Source organism: Limulus polyphemus, unplaced genomic scaffold (assembly GCF_000517525.1).
Source record: "Limulus polyphemus unplaced genomic scaffold, Limulus_polyphemus-2.1.2 Scaffold563, whole genome shotgun sequence".
NCBI lineage: Eukaryota > Metazoa > Arthropoda > Merostomata > Xiphosura > Limulidae > Limulus > Limulus polyphemus.
In genome coordinates, this window is record NW_013666173.1 from 146581 (window position 1) to 171820 (window position 25240).

At 32.9% G+C, this 25240-nt stretch overlaps 1 protein-coding gene across 2 annotated transcripts in view; it reads left to right on the forward strand.

The window, feature by feature from the left end:
- The window catches only part of LOC106459123 (hemicentin-1-like), a 98643-nt gene that overhangs the window by 26377 nt on the left and 47026 nt on the right, over positions 1-25240 (forward strand). For both annotated transcript variants that reach the window (XM_022385548.1, XM_022385549.1), the window contains exons 3-6: positions 3978-4181; positions 17025-17333; positions 18470-18760; positions 21398-21685. In XM_022385548.1, the coding sequence (XP_022241256.1) occupies positions 3978-4181; positions 17025-17333; positions 18470-18760; positions 21398-21685 (1092 nt within the window). The remainder of the gene's footprint in view (positions 1-3977; positions 4182-17024; positions 17334-18469; positions 18761-21397; positions 21686-25240) is intronic.

Consider the following 25240-nt stretch of genomic DNA (forward strand, 5'->3'; position numbering starts at 1 on the left):
CGTTTTACTGGTTACTTAACTAAAACTAATATTTTATATATATATATATATATATGTAAACCCGAGAACTTCTTGTTATAAAATTAAGTAAAAGTATATACGGCTAACGATTTTCAGCCGCGGATGAGCGTCTCATAGAAGAGCTCTGAATTTTTTTATTTTTTCTTAAGTACAAACTTTTAGCTCATAGCTCCGTCATCTCTTGATCGATTTGAGATCTAAGTACAGTTTTGGACTCAGGAGATCAAACCCTTTCGATTAATGTATTTGACCACGCCCAATGTCTCATACATTAATTTATTCTAATCCTGCCTAAAATATTTTGAATTGGATAGTAGGCTGTTAGAGATCCTGATGAACAATAAAATCGAATCGGGTATACGCGCGCCCCACATTTGATATTGCTGGCGCAGAAAAGTAAAGCTAATAAATAAAGGGGGGGGAGGTCTCGCAGATCAATTTATTTTAATCCTGCCTTAAAGAATTTTAAGGGCCGCAGCTGTTGAGGATTCCCTCTGTTGTGATTCTAAAGACTAGTAAAGAAAAAAAAGTTAAGGGTTAGTAAAATATATTCAGTATTGTTAATCAGTCTGAATAGAACGATAAAATAGGATTCGCTAAGGTTTGTGAAAAGTCAAACAAATCGTATTAAATCTCTCCCACAGAGGCCTTTAGCAAGATTTCTAATCTCGGTTTATTTTCACACACACAACCCTCCGTGGCTTAGGGGTAAGCTTGGGGACTTATAAATCCAAAATCCGAAGCTCAATCCCTGCAGTGGACAAGGTGTATATATCCCATTGTTTAGTTGTTCGCTTCAAATAGACAAACCTTCTGAACACAGAAGAGTGAATTTAATGGGTTCATGACTCTCATGTCTTTGTGTCTGTGAATACTACATACAATAATCGCATATATTGTGCTAAGCCTCGTCATTTAACAAATAACTATGAATAGCCTAACAAGACTAAAATTATGAACGCGCAGGCGGATTACGGTGTACTAATAGTTATTAAACTAATTAAACTCCAACGTGGAAGCTTACTATGAACTTATACTTGGTTGAGAACTTTATTTACATCTGAAAGATCCAAGATCACTGATTCGAGTCTTAGCAAAATAAACATATTCTTCAGGTGAACTATATTATTATGAAGATCAAGCAACGACCATCACTTTAGAATGACTGGTTATATAAACAATTTTTGTGGATAAACATATTCTAGAAGAACTGATGCTATATATAGCTTTGTCAAAACAAATACATTCTCGGGCAATGAATCGTGTGAACATGACTCTGAAGACTAGAGTAAATTATGTGTCTCTTGTACTAGGAAATTAGGATTTAGTAAGTCTACTTTTTTAAGGGAACATTGTCACATGTGAATGACACTAAGCCGTCGCTTAAATAAATTATTATTTAAAACTAACAAGCTTTATTAAGTCAAAGAGTGAAATTATTATAAGAACGTATTAGTGAAAGTTAACTATACTATATCTACTACATCCAATGCCAAGTCTTTCGTCTAATACCAGGGTTCATTAAATAGGCTGAAATATGACAGACACAGTTGTGGCTGAGACGTGTTATTAAGACCTACACTTTTGTTAAAAGATAAAGTTATCTGTCATATAGACATATGTAGTTACATGAAATTAAATTATCTATCATACAGACATATATATTTGTTCAATATTAAAGGGTTCATTAGATAGGCTGAAATATGACAGACACAGTAGTGGCTGAGACGTGTTATTAAGACCCACACATTTGTTAAAAGATAAAGTTATCTGTCATATAGACATATATAGTTACATGAAATTAAATTATCTATCATACAGACATATATATTTGTTCAATATTAAAGGGTTCATTAGATAGGCTGAAATATGACAGACACAGTAGTGGCTGAGACGTGTTATTAAGACCCACACATTTGTTAAAAGATAAAGTTATCTGTCATATAGACATATGTAGTTACATGAAATTAAATTATCTATCATACAGACATATATATTTGTTCAATATTAAAGGGTTCATTAGATAGGCTGAAATATGACAGACACAGTAGTGGCTGAGACGTGTTATTAAGACCCACACATTTGTTAAGAGATAAAGTTATCTGTCATATAGACATATGTAGTTACATGAAATTAAATTATCTATCATACAGACATATATATTTGTTTAATTTTAAAACGAGTCGATTAGAGTGTACCATTTATGTATTAACACGTTTTAAATTCACATATTTCATCAAAAGTGAATTAATGAATGCTATATATACTTTAGTATTGTAATAACTCAGTGCATAAAAATGGACACTTATATGTATATACTGTCCGTCATCTCAGGGGTTAAACATTTTAAAGAAAGTATATAAAAGTCAAATTCATTTAATAATTGTAAATGTTCAAAGCATCCCCGTAATCATACTTTCGTGAATATTTTTATGTAAATATAAGTAAGTTTAAATTGCTGATGAGTGAAAAACATCCATTGTTTATGTATATTATCAAATATGTACTTAAACTGAATGAATGATATTACTTAGTTGGTACAACTTAAAGTACCAATAGTGTCATGTAGCAACTCGTATGTTGTCAGAAAAACGAATCTTAATTGAACTTAAAGTACCCATAGTGCCATGTAGCAACTCGTATGTTGTCAGAAAAACGAATCTTAATTGACCTTAAAGTACCGATAGTGCCATGTAGCAACTCGTATGTTGTCAGAAAAACGAATCTTAATTGAACTTAAAGTACCCATAGTGTCATGTAGCAACTCGTATGTTGTCAGAAAAACAAATCTTAATTGAACTTAAAGTACCCATAGTGCCATGTAGCAACTCGTATGTTGTCAGAAAAACGAATCTTAATTGACCTTAAAGTACCCATAGTGCCATGTAGCAACTCATATGCTGTCAGAAAAACTAATCTTAATTGTTGTCCATATAACAATAGATGCGAAAATATAATGAAATTAAATAAACGTTTATGGATGTATATATAAGTATGTAAGAATGAACTAACATGTTATAAGGGTCAGTGTTCTTTCGTTTATAAGAATTCACCCAGCAACAGTGCAATCTTAGAGTACTGGATTACTTTCCAATCCTGTTGAGATAAGATACTTGATCAATACCTACGTACCACTTACGCTGGTTACTATATTGCTTCACAAGCTCTGAGTGCTTATTAAATGTTTTGGTGGCTATCTTTCTTTTATAATTGTTCGTGGACTTTTTTTTAAAACCTTTGTTCAATTTTCTCTCTATATATACATATATATATGTATATCATACAATGTATAATGATATTTCTCAATATGAAATGGTATAGACATAGCTGGAACTAAGCTACAGTGCTATAATTTCCTTTTATTATCGCATAATGTAGTGTAACTATGAAAATAAAATAAATATGTAACCGATCTACTGTGAATTTCTCTCAAACTTAAGGTTAAAGTAGTCAGTTCATTCATTTATTACATTACAACTTCTAAATTCTTCCTTACGATTTAGTTATAAGTAACTGCTCAGAAGGTTCTAGAATTATTAATTTTTAATATAATATCGTTCAACCATTTTTAAAACATGAACAGAAAAGATAATTATGATGGTATCTAGCTACCTTAGCATGATAAAGTAATTACTTTTTCATACTAAGGTAGATAGATATAATATTAGTTACTTTTTCATACTAAGGTAGATAGATATAATCTTAGTTACTTTTTCATGTAAGATAGATATCATCATAATTATCCTTTGCATGCTAAGGTAGATAGATATCATTATAGCTAATATTATATCTATCTACCTTAGCATGCAAAGGATAATTATGATGATATCTATCTTAGCCCATGGAAAGAATAACTATGATGTTACCTATCTTAGCATTTCGTATTTTTTTTTTCATGCATGTTTCTTGCGGTATGCAAGTCGTGTAGTTGACGCTGAAGCAGTAATTTTTGACAGGTAAACCTTTGCCATCTGTCTCATGGTGGAGAGAATCAGTGCTTCTAGACACCACGTACGAGATCATCTCGAAGAACATAGTACAAAATACTCTACTGATTCCAATGCTGGAACGTCAACACTTGATGGCAACCTTTTCCTGTCAAGCCACGAACAACAACCAGACTTTACCACAATCTTCAACTGTTACTGTGGACATGAACTGTGAGTCGAAAGATCTTTTAATTAATTTATTAAGACAGAGTTTGAACACTGTATAGACGTTTTTAATCCCAGTGTATCCGAAGTTTCATACTTAACTCCGCTCGTAACTTTTAAAATTATTTCTGACAATGTAACTGCCAATCGTAGAAGGATCATTAAGTTAGATCTGTACTTTGCAACCACGTAAATTTATTATGACCCCCCTCCAGATTTGGTGGATCAGCGGCAAATCTGGGGCTTATAACGCTAAAAATCCAGTTTCAATATCAGCGGTGGGTAAAGCACAAATAGCTTTGTGCTTAACAATAAACACATGTTTACTAAATTTAAATCTGGAGTGAAATCTGACTCTAGTTTCTCCAAATAACTAAATATATATGCATTGGGATATTTTGTCGAATTTAAACATGTTTCAGATCAACCAACATAGTGTACGTATTTGCATGTGAGAGTAAAAGTCTGAGGAATGAAAACAAACTTCATCTTACATCTGCCAACAAAGAGATGAATGGATCTTGTTAACCGTAGTTTGTGTTACTCACCCAATACTTACAACGTTAGAATCCGGGTTTCGATACCCGTGGTGGGCAGAGCACAGATAGCCCCTTTGTGTAGTTTTGTGCTTAATTACAAACTAACAAACAAACTCATCTAATACATCATTCAAGTGGAAGCAATAGTTATGTAAAAGTAACCTACTTAAATACGACCTGGTGCATATTAAATAATTAAATGGCAATTTAAGCGAAATTATTTTTTATACATTTCTCAAAAATACAAATTGAAATAACTATGTCTCCTTCAGAAGTATTAAACACAAAACATGGTGTAAGATAAGGTAGATTTTTGTGCAAGTCAACAAAATCGACTATTTATGTTTGAGTCAATCAATATTTCTTTTTAAGTTATATGGAATAACATTTCAAGACAAGCTCTGAGAATTAAGAGTGTTAAAAGGAAACAATTAAGGTACATCAATACTGGCAAAGATCAACATCCGAGCTTATTAACTCTAAAAGCATCGGACTTAAAAGCAAAGTTAGAATGACTACCATTTCTGTTGCAATGTCAGGATTCGTAATTCAATTACTGATTTTGGATGTCTATATATATATAGTCATATTAATAATACAGAAAAACCAGTATTATACCCCCCTTATAAAAAAACCATTATTTCTTATCAAAATCAGTAACTGAATTACGAATCCTGACGATAATGGCTTTGAATGTCTATATATATAGTCATTTTAATAATACAGAAAAACCAGTATTATACCCCTTTATAAAAAAAACCATTATTTCTTATAAAGCCGTTATCGTTGCTGCCCAATTATGTAATTGCATTCTAAATTATTTGAACTTTAAATATTCTTGATTACTCAGTGTAATATACAGATATAAGTAAATTATCGCTAATGTATGATAATACAATTGCAATCTAAACAGTTTGAAATTTAAATCTTTCTAATTATTTTGTGTTAACAAAACCTTTTACATAAAGAAGATTGGTTCATTAGAAGCAAAGTGAAAATACTACTTCAGGTTTTATAAAAGTATTTGTATCTATTCTCATTATTAAAGTATACTACGTTGGCCAGAAATGCGGGTTTTTCTTCTAGATACCTATTCAAATCTTGGAGTACGTCAAATTTACAGAGTTACTGTTTCGTGTGAACGTTTTTGAGAATATACCACTAGCTAGCGAAAAAAATTAAGAATATTTGCTAGAGATATTAATATTATGAAGTTTTAATTTGTATCTCCAAATTTATTATGCCTCAAGCTTGTCGTAAGAGTGCAAAGTAAAAAAAAAAGTGTCGGAAGAAAAAAATTAATGTAATAAAAAGTACTGGATGCCCGGTCACAATATTAACCCAAATAATTTACTTATGGTAAACATTTGTTAATATAATTTCAGATCACCATGTGAATTACTTGCTTGCAACGATATATGTGTGTAAATCTAACTATCCATGATATTTTCTCTACATTTAAAAAAGAAAAATAATAAATTTTCCATTTCTGAAATGAAAAAAGTATGCATTAACTTTGTTTGTTTGTTGTTTGTAATTAAGCACAAAGCTACACAAAGGGCTATCTGTGCTCTGCCCACCACGGGTATCGAAACCCGGATTCTAGCGTTGTAAGTCCGCAGACATACCGCTGTGCCACTGGGGGGCATGCATTAACTTCGTCAACGTTTGTTTGAAAATCTCAAATTAACTATATATATTTTTCTCAGGTCAGAATAGAGGAAATGCACGTTTTTGTATTCTATTCGAGGTATACGGTTTAATTAGCAAAATAGTTCAGAAAAAAAAGCATTTAATTATATGAGAAGGACCCCCCTTAACAGAAACAAAATCGCTAAAAAAGACTTTTAAAACGATTGTAACACCTTTGCAGCTGAAATCATAATGCATAATTAAATATCTATACAACTTTATTTCCGTTTTTACCGTATAAGAGTATTACAAATTTACTCAATTCATCGAAATGCACCATAATTAAACACCCAAATGGATCTTTATAAACATACTAGGTTTGTATGTAAAGATATTTGGCAATATCTCAATGCCCATGAACAAATACTGAGCTATTACGTCCTGGTGAGACTGAATCCGTACCGTGTTTTTTGTGTGTGTAGACAATCAATGAGGAATCTATAACCATGACACATGCTATATATTTGTTCGAATTCATTCCCTATCTTTGTGAGTGCAATGCCTAACATCCTCAAAGTTTGTTTTTCTGACGCCGATTGGAAGATCTCTGACTAGGATCGTACTGCAGAAAAGTTCAAACTAGTATTAAACGAATTACTCATTTGGTTCAATAGGTTCTGTTGAATAAGAAACGAAACACATAAATGTAGATTTTATAAATGCAGTGAACTTGACTTTATTAGACACAGAGTGGTTTTGATCTTTACATTTAATTAGAAAATTGTGAATAATTTAAAGAAGTTGTTACAATTATCACGAATACAATCAAGTATGCTTTTCATAATTTAATTACAGAGAGAAAATTAACAGAGACACCGAGATCGAAGTGCATTGACATAGATCATTAACCTTAGTTACGTTTGCTAGTCGAGACTCAGTAAGGTCATTTTAGTTGTGCTTTAAATGTCAACAGTGAATAATGATTGCATTTTGACTGTTACTTAACTGGTATTTTAATGAAGTTGGTTATTTGTTTAGGTTTTATACGTCTCTACTTCGTTTATAAGCATCAAATATTTAACCATGAATTTTATTATTGCACAGATTTCGAATACAAGAATCATTCACACATACGTCTATTTGGCCTCCATGTATTGTATCACAAAGCATCAAACAAAAAAAAGGAGTTGACGCTCATAATCAGTGAACTATATAACTATTAAGGCTGTAGCTATTAGGCTATACTTTAGCTCAAACATAATGTATGGACTTGTTAGTATAACTGTGTGATCCCTGTTTCAAGTCTGTGTTAAGATCTTCCTAAAAGTTATACAGTGATCAATCAAGACATTGTCCATGTCATGTGTCTAAGGACTCTTCAAGGATCATCTGGTAGTAATTAGCCGCAGCATAGCGGTTCATAGAATGGCTCCGAGTTATTTTTTTCAAGTACAAACTATTAGCTCATAGCCCCATCTCTTGACCGATTTGAGATCTAATTACAGCCGCGGCTATTGAGAATTCCCTCTTATTATTCAATAAAAATTAATAGAAAGGATGGATATGTTTAAAATAGTTCTACCAGCCACTTCGTTAATTTGCATGTTTCAGTAATTCCACGACCATTTTTCTGTTGCTCTAATGACTTAACACTCAGTCTGCGAATCAGGAAGACATATTTGGTGGATTTATTTTCAAACACAGCCTTTGCGATACTCTCACTCTCTCTTTGAAATATGAATATAGATTTGAACTCCTTGCGATATCTGGATTCTGAATTGTCCATCAGCGTGGTAGAATTCACACGAGTTTTAAGGCTACAAAACACATTAGTGGCCGTACATGCTACGCAATAAAAGAACTGGTTCCTCAGTTCTTTAAAGCCGTTTTCTCCGCAATTTTCACGTTCTTTCGCTAGCGATGTTCAAGAAAGCTCTATAAAACTTACTTGCCGCTGTAAGGTGCCTAAGTGTGGTACCTGCCTGAACCCCGTAACTTCATGGTCAAACACTATTGAGAGATGAGTTATTTTGGCACTTAAATGTGTGTGTGTTTTTTCAACACTAACAGATAGACAATTTACTTTTTTTTTTTCTATCTAGCTTGCGTACCAGAAACCGTGGCATCCCTCTGTATCCCACCCAATCTTCTGTATCCCACCCAATCTTCTGTATCCCACCCAATCTTCTCATCGACTCGCAGATTGGATGATAAATAATTTCATATAACTATTTCTTCAAGTTCTTATTTTTATGCAAAGTCATGCAGCTACTTCTTAGATAAAAAAGCTTCCAGAGACTTTTTTTAGGCCTTATATAACAATATTTCTCTTATCAATACTAAGGATTATCTTGTTATAAAATATTTTTGAAAGCACATGAAAAACACGAGTCTTATGTTAGTCTTTATCATTAAAATCTACAAGTCTCATGAATAATTTCATCATTTTATCTCTCATCTGAATTTTATGCCCTGAATATATTTTAACGGTAACTTCATTATTAAGCGAATTTTGTCTTTTGTTATTTTAGAAACATAAGAATAGCACTGATGTATGAAAAGGTAAAATAAAATTATACATACTTTTCTATCTATGATTTGATGAACTATTGAAATACCAGTAAAATAAACTACCTTATTTGTAATACTTGTGATGCATGGATCTTATAATTACGTTTATTAACGTTCTTTAGAAAAAGAGGTACATTTGGTGATTTTCAAAGAAAAATCCACCTACCTACGATGTGAGAAAACTTATATTATTACTTCAAACTCATTGTTAAACACGAATGTGCACTCATACGTGTCATTTGATTATTTATATACGAGCCACACATACTACAGACAATCTTTCACATCCCTGCATATATATATATGTACAGGCTCCAATTACAACAATTCACATTTAGGTCCCTTTGCTCTTAACGCTGTTCGCAGCTATGAATTCAATAAAACCAAGCATCTCACGAATTTTGGCCTGCTTAGGAGAACTAAACTAGGAATTTCTCATATAACTAGGCCTGATGTAAAACCAGTTGATCTACAATTGTATGTAGTTGTACTGTATATAAGCAACTGAGTTTAGGTATAAATATGTACAAACACAAATATAATATCCTATGTTAATTCACATTTGTGAATGTGTTTGTTTACGAACTCCTTACACAGTTTTACAGCTAACAATCTCGAGGACACTATATTTGAAACCTACACTCATAAAATGGGACCAAACGTGGCACAAGTTTTCACGTATCATGGATTAATGTTCTACCCGAGCTTGCTATAAGATATGGAACTCCTTGGAGTAGATACAGAAGCAATAGGGGATAATGGCGGAGCTCGTGCGGTACATTGGGCCCTTTGTGAATAATAAAATATCTTTTTGAGCATCCGAAGCGGATCACTGGTATTTTACGCTCTTTTTGTAACTTTTCTATGTTCAATACAAAAAACTGGTGTGTGTGTCTGACGAATAATGAATATATAACATGACCATTAACGCTGAGCAAAGTTAGTGGTTATAAGTTTAAACCTTCATGCACACACAGACATAGAACGAGTGATTAAAATGTGTGTATGTTATCTTAAAACAAAGTCACATTGAGCTATCTTCTGTGTCCACCGAGGGGAATCGAACCTCTGATTTTAGCATTGCAAATCCGAAGATTTACCGCTGTCCTACCGGGGGACGATTACAATATACATAATCCATTTATGTATACCATGAGAAAGGCAGTCACAGAGTACAACTCTGCCCCGTAATGTTTTTTAACTTTTTTAATAACCAACCTAAGATATATATACTAAATAATTATTCACTCTCAAAAATGTAGGTCTAAATGCAAAAAATCCGTTTTTATTTCAATTTGTTGTCGAGTTTCGACCGATTCACAAATTCTTACAAATATAAAAAAACGACTGACATTAAATGTGCCCTTCACCTTTGAGCTGAATTCACCAAAAAGTGAAACTAACTATTCTTGGTGGAACACTCAACCTTTATACCAAATTTGATGAAAATCACATAAAGTCCTCTCAAGTTATGTGGTTGACCCAGTGTAACCTTGAAACTTGACATATATTCACCAAAAGGTTAATCAACGGTTCTTTGGGAATACTCAACACTTTTATCAAACTGTATACAAACTTTTGGAGTTATACTGTTCGCATACAAACACACAGGAGAGAAGAATTGTTATTTATTGTTGTTATTATTGAATTCACATCATTATAGGATTATATTCAATGCAAAAATTGAAGCTTAAAAATAATCTTTTCTATCCAGTGTTGATTCAGAAATTTCTCTTTGTTTATGAATATTTTTTTCCAAGTTCAAAGATACGTTTAACATATAACCTTTGAGTAACATATAAAACTATACGAAAAGTTAACCTTTGTAACTCATGTCATTACTGATAACCTCATCAAGTTAAACATTTTCAAAGAAAAATATAGATTCTCTTTGTCGTCCATATGCTAGCGTGGCATAGAAGGATTTCCTTGCCAGCTTTGTGCTGTATAAATAACATAGACACCCAACTTTTTCCTTATCTTGTCCGATGAGATCATCTTTATTACGTTATAACCTTTACGAAAACTAAAAACGTTGTCATGCTTAATAGCCTATATAATTAACCTGCTCTAGTTATTACTTGGTAACTATTTTTTATCTGTAACTACGTGCTAGTTACTAACTTGTTTCATACTAAGTTTTGGCTGCTGTCTCCAGAGAAGTCCAGAGAAGAGTGATGGCCAGCATTCAATTCTAGGTCTTCTCCATAGACGTTTGGTGCTTTATTTATTGATCTAGGGTTTCTACCATTCAAAACTTGAATCAAGTAACTATAATAATGTTTTCAAGAGACATATTCAAGTTTTGCTGACTTCTGTGTTAGGTTTCGTAGACATAGAGGATTTATTTTATCTTTCTTGTTTAATATCAGTTTATTTTTGTATTATTACAGTTTATTATATAGTATTTTTCTTTTCTCTGGCCAGATGAGCTATTGTAGATAGATCTGTATTATCGAGTCTTGTACTTCAAGTATGTTCCTGAATTATAACCTTTGTTGGTATTTTTGACATGATATATCATTTCGTAATTTTAACTGCAAATTCGTGGTAACCACTGGATAAATAAGTTTTAAAAAAAGACCTACTTTTTGAAAGTGACCTTGTTTGTCATTTACTATTTTTCTCTTTTAACTTATATAAAATTAAAATGGTTGGCCAATGTGTAGCTATTAACTGTTCCAATGCCAAAGAACACTAAACTGAAAGTAAATTGGAAAAAAACCCTGTAAATTATTATAGTCAGTATGAAGTGAGCTGAGTTATTATGATGTCTGGAGTTTTACCTGTTAATGTTATATCTGTTAGATGTTTAGTTAATGGGTGACATGTGCGATGGAGGAAGTAATCGTTGTTTGTGAATTTTAAGTAATCCATAGACGTACGAAGTTGTACTGGTGTGTAAAGCTGTTAGTTTTTGTTCGAGGTTCTTTCTGATGTCCCTGGAGGAGTTGGTTAGTCGTTCCTCCCTATTTTAGTGGTTGGGTTATAATTGGTCTTTGTTGAGTGGCCATCTTCAACTACAGTTTAATTCGATGGATTCTTATTATTTGTTCATGGTTTCAGACTATTCCCTTTGCTGCTACAATTGCTATGGTGTTATATTTCCTTACGCTTCTGAAGACTGGTGTTTTTTATTTTGTTTTGGTTCGGGTGGTATTGTAGTGGGATTTTCGTTTTATGGTTTTCTGAACTGCTGACATTATTCTGAATTTTTTTTCTACTTTTAGGCTGTGAATTGTATCTCCTGTGGCTATAGCTACATCAAAGGTGGATATTTTTTGTGTTAAGGCGGAGTTTAGTTTTTTTTTGCTTAGTACACTTTCTTCAAAGTATGTTAACAGTTGTTTACTTATGATTATTGTGGTTCATTTAGGTGTGTCTATTATGTTAGAAGCCTTCTTTTTTCAGAGTGAATTTAGTTTTTTTTATGGTGATATTTGATCCTATATCTTGTACCGTGGTTTTTCTAAGTTTCTAATTTTCTAAGTTACTCTGTGAAATCTTGGGGTGTTGATAAGTAATTTAACCTTAAGCTCTTTATAAAGTACGTTATGCTCTTTAAATTTATGTAGGAAAATGAGGTAGTTATTTCTATTAAGTAATTTACAGTTAAGTTTTTCGAAACCTCTAAATTCCTTTCAAAGTCCAGATTCCTACCGGATCTTTAAGTACTTATGGTAAAAATATGGTGATAGGATATCAGTCGTTGTCATGGTTAGTAGCCTTGACAACGGCCACCTAAATCTAATTCTTAATTAAAGCTACTAATTAATAATTAGACTTAGGTGGTGGTATAGGTTACTAACCATGACAACGATTGACATCTGATCGCCACATTCTTACCTGTAAGTACTAATACACCAGACAATTGAACGTTAAAAGGGTCCTCCGATGAGACAGCGATAAGTCTAAGGACTTACAAAACTAAAATACAGGGATCGATTCCTCGCGGTGGACACAGCAAATAGCCCAATGTGGCTTTGCTCTAAACCAACTAACATTTGAATGTTAACTTTAGTATACTGAGCTACCGAACGTGAATTTTCATCTGTATTTTAAACCTGAGGCTGGTTTATCAAAAATATTTTTTCAAAGTTTTAAATCATTTGAAAGTGTGTCTTTCTTTCAAAAAAAAAGTGGGGAATAATTTTGTTATTCCACACTAAATGAAAACAGATATATATATATATACACACTATAATATTAGATAAGAACAAAGAGGTTCACAATGAGTTACTTTAATGGCAGTTAAAACGAAGAATACATACACACAGGGTAAAAAAAAAGAGATGTAGGTTAAACATAATCTAAAGTTATGATTTTGATTTAATTGAATTTGTAAATGTTGTTGTTGTTATTCATTACATTATAAAATTTTTAGTGCTCGATTTTAATATTTAAAATGATGCCCCCAGTGGCACAGCGGTATGTCAGCGGACTTATACCGCTAGAAACCTGGTTTCGATACCCGTAGCTTTGTGCTTAATAACAAACAACAACAATTTAAAATGACCTAATGCATTTTATCGGTTATTTTACTTCTTTCAAACACATAAATAAAGTATGTTCTTTCACACGTAAGGTCCGTTAAATATTTTTAAACAACTTATACTGTAGAAATTTCACTGTTTAGTGTCGTCAAAGAGCTTTTCATAAAGGACGATGTTAGAAGAAATGAAAGCATTTGAATATACAGAAATATTCCTTGTGTTAATTCTGTTATGACTAAAAACTAACAATAGTACGTACATTTACTAAACAAATGCAATACTGAGAAACATGTTTTGTATATAAGAAAAATAAATTCACCGCGAAAAAATAAATCTTACGTAAATTTGATTTCAAATTGTTCTTGGATTTTTCGAAGTACAACAAAAAAATTACTTGAAAGGTATCCCCAAGTTGTTTTTTTTAAATTTTAGAACACCCAATAAATTAAACCTCTTTCACGAAATGGAACTTTCTTCATCAGAGATGCTTTAAGCTACGATCATTACTTATGTTTGAGTTAGTAAGCTAAGGACCTAGCGCAATGAATTATAGATAACCTTGATACTTACAGCAAGACTGTGGTGGTCCGATATCAACGATTTTCATGGCTAGTGGCCTATTCTATCCCGTAAGCTAGTTATTAATTATTTGTTTTACTATATATTATCTTGAAGTAGTTTTAGCCTAAAATGGATTTAGTTCTCTTAAACAAATCGTGTTTCACATTTGTCTTTTAGATGTAATGTTGTCAGACGGTCTTCCTTATAATAACTATTTTTAATGGTTATAGTCTAGATTTGGTTGCTGTTATGTTGTTGTGTTTAAGAGAAGTCATGAGAAGGACGGTTTTAGTGGCGATAGTGTCAAGAATTTAATTTATATGCAAGAAGGAAGGCAACACCGTCAACTCGTGATTTGACCGACACTTTAATAATGCACAAACTGACCTATGGTGCTTAGTGCAATTTGTTTGTGCTTTTTCTTTTTTTTTTTGACAGTAACGGGGCTCGAATCTCAGAAGCTCGTATACATAGTCCGACACTCTAATCGCTTGGCTCACTATGGATTGGAATAATACGAAAATAAGGGGATATGAATTACACATATAAATAAAACCTCCTAAACCCACCTAACTAAGAAGGCACTCATTCAACCAAACGTAAAATTCAACAAAAACACTGTTATCCTGTTGAAAGCATTCAGATCAAGCTCTAATGTAGAAGATGAGAAGATAACACATCAACTTCTATCAAGAAGACGATCTAATCCCAGCTTCTACTACCACAGAAAGAATTATTCTTAGAACTTCCCTGAGGATGGCAGGTCATTAGCATTTGAAACATGGGATAAAGACTAATTAGTACTTAGTACCTAGTAACAAGAACAGTAGCTTATTAATAATTAGATTTCAATTATTCTATAGGCCGCTAGCTATGGCAACAATTATTAATCTTTCTGCATTATTCACTACGTCGGTCACTGCATAGAGATCGCGTTCTGAACCTTCCGTTACAGTAAATAACATCATAAGAGCTTATGAAGTAAGTTCTAGAGTTAAAATTCGTTAGACCAAAATAAAAGGATAAGATTACTTCAAATTAATTTTTTTCAAACACATCAGAAGTAGATTAATTCTTCAGAGTTTAAAAACATAGTATAGATTATGCACAGTTTTTTAAGTGCCTTGGTGCCAACCTGAAATATCTTTAACCGGTTTTCGTGATCTTTCGCGTATTTATTCTATAATCAAGAAGAGAAACTGCTAAGAAAATGGAATTCGAAACACGTCACTTCTAAAACAGTTGCCATGGGAACATGCAACCCTATCAAATTCTAGTTATTTTAAATGAATTACAAATTCAATCCAGTCTGATTCTTCACCACTTTAAATATATATATATATATATAATAAAAATTATATACATTTATTAACATTCTCTGGATTTTCGACAAAACATCTGTATAGAAAAAGTATACAGGAAAACACAGAGCTATAATCTTCGAAGTCAGCAGAATTAATAAAGATTTTTAGGTTTATTTACTCAATGGGCCCGGCATGGCCAGGTGGAAAAGGCGCTCGACTCACAATCTGAGGGTCGCGGGTTCGAATCCGCATACCACCAAACATGCTCGCCCTTTCAGCCGTGGGGGCGTTATAATGTCACGGTCAATCCCACTATTCGTTGGTAAAAGAGTAGCCCAAGAGTTGGCGGTGGGTGGTGATGACTAGCTGCCTTCCCTCTAGTCTTACACTGCTAAATTAGGGACGGCTAGCGCAGATAGCCCTCGTGTAGCTTTGCGCGCAATTCAAAAACAAACAAACAAACAAACAATTTTCCAAGCTAATGGTCTAGGTAGATCATAAAATCTGTTGAGAGACGTTGAATAACGTTGATGGTGTCTATATTCGTATTTTTTGAACAATATAAGACATTGGTAAAAACCACCATAAGGAATATGGTGAACAATTTTCGGAAATGTAATAAATTGCCTCAAATAGTATAAACAACGCCATTATGTCTCCATAGAAACATAATGTTCTTCTATTGATTCTTCTTGTTCCAAACACTTTTCAATCGACCGCCATTTCTTCGTTCCTCGGCGAATTGATTTGAAACTTAGTAGAGTTATATCTTGATCCAATGTGCCCATTTTCATTTAGGCCTTTTTAAGACTTTTATGGGATCATAGGTCAAACAATCCGAAAATGTGCGGTCATATTTACAGCAATCAAGAAGAAATGTGGCACAAATTCAAATTTTCATGCGCCCAACGCATTGGCATACAAAAAAAATAAATTAGATTTGCCCATTCTGAGCTCACAAGAAACACAATTTTGTGGTTTTTGTCAATTACTCAGTTGTATATTGACCACATTACATGGGATTTGGTACAGATATATTTTTCTATAGGTTACACACCTTGAGAAACAAAAAAATATTGGACTTGTCTATTTTTAGTAATTGTGGGAAGTCAAGATGCCACATAAAGCATAATTTTATAGTTTTTGACAACTATCCCACTGTATTTAGGCCCATTTACATGAGATGTGGTATAAAGATACTTATTATTACATGTCCCAAACAAAGATATGGGCAATTTTGAAATTTTTGTCTTTTGCTCAATTTTTTAGCGAGGAAAGCAGAATTTGAGGTTTTCGTGAACCATACATGTGTATGTCAACCACATTACATGGGACTTGGTACACTTGCGGGTCCCAAGCAGTTATATAAGGTAGTTCGATTTTACTGTGTGTTTTCACGATATTTCTGGTCAGAAAATTGGCCACGTTGGGATTGCGTGTTGCATTAGCCCGCCAATGTTGGCCTCTTTTTTTTTAATTTTTGAAGTTTTTTGTGATCTTAAATTAAAAGTTCTCAACTAAAAACAAAACGAAAATATAAGATGAGCAATATAAGCTTTGACAATCAAATTACTATTGTTTTAGAATTATACTGACGGATTTATGAACAATTATGAAATCTAGCATATTCTGCTTTTAGCCATTTACTTTCTAAAATAATTACCTGTTTTTAAATCATAATATGGTCAGTCGAGATACAGTATATATATATTTTTTATCACTGACTGTTATTGAATTTGATTTCCATAGTTAGGCCTCTTGCTGTGAAGCTCACGAACAAAAACCGCCCGCTTTCTGCGGACCATTCCTCAAATCTGAGATGCACGGCTGGTGGATCAAGACCTCCGGCTCAAATATCTTGGTGGAAAGGTAGTATGCAGCTTAAAAGTGCTAAAATACTTACACCACCTGATGTGGGCACTAATGGAAACATAACTGTTAGCGTGCTGACCATCATACCAACAAGCGATGATAACGGTAAATACTTGTCCTGTCGAGCAGAAAATGTTCTAATTCCAGGAAGTGCTATCGAAGATGGATGGAAACTACAAGTTCATTGTAAGTATTTCATTGTTTAAGTAATAACAATATTTCGACACTGTACTATCTATATGAATTCCATACAATACCATTAACGTGCAGAAGAAACTATCTATATAAATTCCATACAATATCATTAACGTGCAGAAGAAATTATCTATATGAATTCCATACAATACCATTAACGTGCAGAAGAAACTATCTATATAAATTTCAGACAATACCATTAACGTGCAGAAGAAACTATCTATAAAATTCCACACTATACAAAACACGTTTAACCGTGAGGTTACGTTATCTATGTTTAAGTTTCTTATGTACGATTAGACGAATTTCTTCTGCACGTTAATGGTATTGTATGGAATTTATATAGATAGTTTCTTCTGCACGTTAATGGTATTGTATGGAATTTATATAGATAGTTTCTTCTGCACGTTAATGGTATTGTATGGAATTTATATAGATAGTTTCTTCTACACGTTAATGGTATTGTATGGAATTCATATAGATAGTTTCTTCTGCACGTTAATGGTATTGTATGGAATTTATATAAATAGTTTCTTCTGCACGTTAATGGTATTGTATGGAATTCATATAGATAGTTTCTTCTGCACGTTAATGGTATTGTATAAACGAAGTTTAGTTCAGTATGAGGTTTGTAACTAACAAAACAAATAAAATTGATTAGTAGTTTTTGATAACGAAATATTCATTCAACTCTTTATAAGGTTAAATAACATATTATTGTAAACTGCCTATTAAAAAAATTGATTGCATAAAAGCTACTTTGAAAAGTATCCATTATATTGTGAATAGTTATGCTACAAAAATCCTGTTGGTTTCTTTTCAAACATTTTACGTTCATTGATGTTTCCGTAAAGTACTGTTGAAGAGGTAGAACTCTATGAGATATAAAGCTCATTAAATGAAATATAAGATTTTTTTTTTACATAAGCCATAAAACGACTTCCGAACGAAGTCACGAAAACGTTACTTGTACGAATAAACCCAAGACAGGCCATGCATAAGTGACATCTACTTTGATAGACGATAATGTTACGTAACATTTTTGTGATACTTAAAAGAAACTTATAGTTCGAATTTGTTTTTCTTCTTATGTTACCTGGATGCTATACTTGTATGTATACGAGTAGTTGTTCCACAACTGTCACTTCGTCTTGGGAGTAAACTGCGTCATAGCCGTATTCAAGAAGGAAGTAACGTTTACTTCGAATGTAATATTCGGGCCAATCCTTCAGCAACGTATATCAGCTGGAATTTTGAAGGCCTTGAATTACAAGCAAATACATCGACAGGTGTGATCATCAGTAACCAATCTTTGGTCCTTCAGAAGGTACATCGTTCCAGTAGAGGACGCTACACTTGCTTAGCAACCAACAGTGAAGGACAAGGAGAGAGTAATGCAGTGTTTCTTAGAGTCCAATGTAAGTGATTTACTTCATCTATTGTCTCTATAATTAATAACTGTATTGGTAGATATCTTTTTTTTTGTTCTGCCTAGATTTAAACTTTTGGAATATTAATTGAAAATAAAATGAGAGGACTGATAAACAAATATAAAAATGTTTTACGCGTATGAACGAAATTAAACGAACGAATCTTTAATAATGTAGTATTCACATGATGCAAAAAAAAAAAATCCTCTGGCTATAATGAAGGCAAAGTACCTAATTTTTCGTCCACTGCTGGTACAGGGTATGTTTACGCACTTACAACGCTATAAACCGGGGCTCGATTCCCTGCAGTGGACACAGCAGATAGCTTAATGTAGCTTTGCTCTGTAACAAAGCCTGTTTTTTTTAATTTTTATTGGAACTTCAGAGGTAGAGATATTATTAATAAAAAATATTAAATTTCGTTGATTTCGATTGCTTATAAATTAAATATCGGGGTGTTTCTCGTTAATGATGTGAAAATCTGTGGTATTTACGATATTTAGAGAATCTTAACATTGCCTTAAGCTATCGCTTGGAGTAGGACTGAAGTAGATTGCTTTCACACACTGTTTAATGACCACTGGTTTTATTTTGAGTGCCTTTCTCGCCACAGGAGTTAAAATTAAATTTGTTTTGATTGCTAGTAGCTCAATCACAGTGGGTTACTTTACCTAAATACTAGTTGTTAGCCTTAGTTAATTCGTCATACATAAATAGCATGTATCTTAATAACGTCATGTTACAATATCTCTCAAGTCTTAAAACATATCATTATATATATTCACAAGTTTACTGCATATTAAGGAGACTGCACTTTCTTTTGTTCACCTTCATTACCATTTACGTCGTGTTTCTTAAATTATACTGTAGTTAAAAGGTTTCTAAAACTAACATGACATTAAGTAACGTATCCTAGAAATCGAAACTACATAAGCGAAGTCGTACTTTTATTGCACTCAGAATACTACTACAAAGTAATATACTAATATTATAAAGTCAAATTAATACGGACGTCGATTTTGTTTTAAAGTAGCTTTTAATGTATCATATTATGCATTAAAATGTGACGTAGCATAATATTATGCTATGCGTTATAAAATAAAATTCCATTGGCATTAGTGGTGTATTCATATATTACAACTGAAACTTGCAATTACATTTTAACTGTTAAGGTAACCTGCAGTACATTATTTAGGTCAAGTACGTGCTTTATATTCAGATTCAGTTGGATGGTTGTAATTAAGCACAAAGCTACATAATGAACTATCAATGCCCACCATTGGTACTGAAACCCGGTTTCTAGCGTTGTAAGTCCGCAGACATACCGCTGTGCCACTGGGGGGGGGGGGGCTTATATTCAGCTGTACATCCTCTCGTTGTGAACAAGCTAAACACTTCAAATAAAGATAAGATAAAATAAATATTCAATAAAATGCGTACGTAAGTAATCAATAAGCTGTCGTTATTATTCAAATAACAATATAAGTTAGTAGTTACAAGTCAATCAATCATCCGTTATTCGAAAACTTTAAAGGTGCGATTATTAATTCTTTTATAATCGTTACAAAATGTAGAAACAGCAAATTATCGTAAGTAATCAATAAGCTGTCGTTATTATTCAAATAACAATATAAGTTAGTAGTTACAAGTCAATCAATCATCCGTTATTCGAAAACTTTAAAGGTGCGATTATTAATTCTTTTATAATCGTTACAAAATGTAGAAACAGCAAATTATATATCTATCTGATAAATGTAATTCAGCCTCAGGTTGATCATTACGAGTCCACAAAGCAAGAATATGAAATAACAAAAAGTTTAAATTACAACTACAGAATATACGAAAGGCATTCTAAGTTGATGCGCCTATCAAAACCTAAACCTAGGACTATCATCCGAGCTACTAACACCAAGTAACAAAATATTTACATGTGCATTTTAATCTAAAGCATAGCAGTTGGTTAAACGAACTCAACATATTACGTTGTTTTTTCTTCTGTGCTTTGGCATGGTGTAATATTAACAAAATGTTAGAATTTTTAGATTCACATTTGTTCTTCAGTGTTTTCGTACATAATACAAATCACCACGAATGCATGTTTTAAGTAATACGTCTTGAAATCAGACAAATGGTTATACACAATGTAAATACATAAAAACACCCGTTATTAATTCATTAGTTAAAATAATTTTAAGATATGAATCTAAGTTTCAAATGGACAGCAACTGCCTGTTGTAGAAACCTACAAATGTAGAAGACGACGTCGTCCTCAACATTTGTAGGCTTCTACAACAGGCAGTTGCTGTCCATTTGAAACTTAGATTCATTATGAATACTCTGCCTAAACAAGCATATCAAAAATGTTAAGATATATCATAATAACATATTTTCTTTATATAAATACCTTGGAAAGGAAAAAAAAACATTTAAATAAAGATACTTTTTTTTACTACATAGCTTAAATGAACCTAAAAACATTAATAATGAAATGAATTCAGAATTCTTAGTTATTCAGTTCATGATTAATTTGTGGTAAATCTAATACTATTCTGTTATACTTCTTACTGCGGAACACTTCCCAACGTTGCGTTAATAATTATACTGTTTTGTAATTTACTTCCCAAGACCCCCCACAGTGTAAAAAGGATCAAAAGTTTATATACGCAGCAACTATGAATGAGGGAGTCAAAATATCCTGTGAACTGGAAGCTGACCCTACGGATGTCACATTTGAATGGAAGTTCAATAGCAGTGGAGGGGTGGTGGACATCATAAACTTCATAAACGATGGAGCCACGAGCTACGCGACCATCATTCCTCGAAACCAGGATGATTACGGTTCGTTGTACTGCTGGGGAACAAACATTGCTGGAACACAAAACAACCCTTGCATATACAATGTGATACCCGCCGGTAAGTTTCATAAAATCATCTGATAACAAATCAGTTTGTATGATAAGCCTATCAGTTCTTATATTTTTGAATAACTTTACATTATCATGCTTAATTTTTACAATTAATTACTGCTGAGCTACGTCTGGAGAGCTGCATCTTTCGTTGGTTTTACGCTTGATAATCATGAGTTCAAAACACGTGAATTTTCGAAATTGTTTTTTAGTGCTTCTTCTATTTACAAATTAAGGAAAGATGAGTTAGATTTTTAATCATATTTCATAATAAAATAGCGTCCTCGAAACAACTTGTATAAACACAGAATTATTAGAAAAGTGTTTTATAGGATTGCTAATATTTAATTCGAGGGCTTAGGAAAATGTATTCGCCAACGACGTAGCGTGGCTGCATTACTAAAGAAAAATTACAATATGATTTATAAGCTTGTAAGACAGCAAATTTTCCAGCATTATAATAGTCCTTTGTGTAAGTCATATTGTGGTTATGATTTCATAGCGTAACCTACTTGATCTGATCAAGCCTCAATCTTTTGTTAACTACTCTCTTCTGTTGCCTCTGGATGCTAACTCTGAAATATCATATAAGTTAAGGAAAGACGACGTAATAGTGACTGACACGTTAAAATTAACTTCAGCGCTACGCTTGATCTAATATAATAGCATGTCCCAAACGTTTAATTTGTCGAAGGTTTGCCTGAACATTTTCATGGTTACTCACAGTCTGCGAAACCAAATATTTTCATCGTTGATGTTCTTATGAGAGAAAATTGAGAACACAAACGGGTGTCTCAACTTTATACAAGTGGCAGTCAACATTTGAATTGATCAGCGTTTTATATTGTACAAAATATATTTCATCAGGATAGAGAAGTGCATAATATAAGTTTAAATTTTCACTGTATCGTTATTTTCAAGATTGTCAGAGACAAATCTCAGATGAACGTTTTAGCGAGACAAATATTTCCGACTCGTGTCAAATATATTGAAGAATTTTATCAAAATGCAGCACAGCAGCCGTTTGGTTATTTATTTACTGATTCGAAAGCACAAACTCTAGAACAAATGCTACTGAGGACAGCACTGTTTCCGGATGATAAAATTGTGGTGTATTTACCCAAATAAAATCAAAGTTGATGTTTCATTCAATGTGTATTCATTGAATATGATGAATGTGGCCTTGATAGAACTAGAAGGCTTTTTATCTGAAGCACTGGCTTTATGTGATTAAAGAACTTGCATTCAAATGTTTAGGGCCCAGCATGACCAGGTGGTTAGGGCGCTCGACTCGCAATCTGAGGGTCGCGGGTTCGAATCCCCGTCCCACCAAACATGCTCGCTATTTCAGCCGTGAGGGCGTTATAATGTGACGACCAATCTCACTATTCGTTGGTAAAATAGTAGCTCAAGAGTTGGCGGTGGGTGGTGATGAATAGCTGCCTTCCCTCTAGTCTTACACTGCTAAATTAGGGACGGCTAGCGCAGATAGCCCTCGTGTAGCTTTGCGCGAAATTCAAAACAAATAAACAAACAAATGTTTAGCCATTGGAAGTTTAGGTTTGTTTTTGTTTAAGCCGCTATTTTCGAGTGATTATCTTTCGGATACAAATCAATGTAAATGGATAATGCGCTAATTTCATCATGTCCCCCGGGAAGTAAAACATCGACTATCCCTACCTTTGGAGTGTGGCCAGAATGCCGTGAAGGAATTTCACTACAGTCTCCACGAAAGGTAAAGAGAAAGACTGGGAAGCCTGCTGAACTTTCCATGCTACAATTTGGAATTGAATAGATGTCCCCATGTTAATAAACTTCCAGTATCAACTCTATCTTATTAATATCATACGAGTTGAGCATTATCATTGTAGTGTAAGTGTAGATGGTATATTTAACTGGATATACGGTATTGTATAAATAAACAATTTTTGTATGACTTATAATTACCACTACGTGCGAACTCGATTCATTTAATAATCATGACTCTTAGAGCTGTTTTGTGCATTGCCTAAAGCACCATGTAATTATACAGATTAAAGTGCCGGGGCTAAAAATTATTTCTTATATGTATTTGTGAATATGCTTTAAATGTTTTAAAAGGTTAACATTCCTATGATGAATATACATAAACAGAACCTTAGACGACACAGGTCATTATTAAGAGGGTTGTCAACCAAGAAAGCTTCAGATAAACAGAAAAGAAACTTACTGATTCAGAAAGGACAGTTTCTGTCATTACCTATACTTTTACTACTTGGTGGCTTGGAGAACGAGCTATTAGAAAAACTGCTGAAGTTTAAAGTTATAATTTCAGTTTTGTCGTGTTTTCTTTTATTTATTTATTACATCGACGATCTCGTCATTTGGTTCTCGAGAAAGGCATATCGATTAAAGTTAATTTCACATAAAAGCGTTTTGAAACAAAATTATGAACAAACATATCGTTACTATTTTTATCGGATTTAAGCCTAGTTAATAGCTTTCGTTTCGACACATGTCGGCAACGATAATATACATAATAATTACAATATTGTCCAAACATATACCAATATATTCCTTGTAGTACTTTTCTACTTTGTCCACACGTTCTATAACGAGACATGTGGATGGATGCTTGACCCAAAAATGCATTATCAATAGAGGCTTGTTGGAAGTTTCAATGATCATGAATCCATCTTGACTTTTAACTTGAATTATTCTTATTTATGGTACATCAACCATACTAAGTTGATTCTTATTTAGGGTACGTCAACAATACGGGGTTAAATATTATTTATGGTACGTCAACAATACTAGGTTGCACAATATCTGTGTACACGTAGAGTGAATAAAATCACCGTGTATGTTAACAGTGTATGGGTTTTATTAAGTACGATTATTATCAAATACAAATAGCACTGTTAGTACAAGACCAAGTATTATGAAGTCTTTATCATTCACGTTTATACTTACTTTTCTGGTGAACAAATCGTAAGTAAATATAGATTTTTTTTGTCTGATTTATGATGCAATTATTCTACTTGGTTTAAGATTCTAATTAAATCTTCAGGTTTGTTGTAATGACCCAGTCTAATATAATTGATTACATTACCAAACTGAGGGTTACAAAGTATGAAGGCCACTTCCCACAAACCTTCAAGTTCGATATGTCTCGAAATATGAGTTACATGATTCGTTTGAATATTGGTGGTAAAACAGTTCACAGAACTATTACCAGGTAACGTCACGTACAACTGACGCATGGTGAATAACGATTACCAGAGTTATATATATACTTAACACTTGATGATGACAGGCGATCACATTTGTCACGATATCCTTTCCATAATGCGAAATACTGTTTGTTTTTACCAATTCCCCTACTTTTTCCACATCGTAGACGACATTGGGGGACTTGATTACTTGTTGTAGTTCAGATTCGTAAAATGTTCCACTTAAGATTTCTCCAAGATAGTCTTGCAGCTGTACACTGGAGGATTTATTTCAATCTCTTGTGAATCGTGTAGACTTATTCTGTCCCTCCAGGTATATATATATATATATATATATATATATATATATA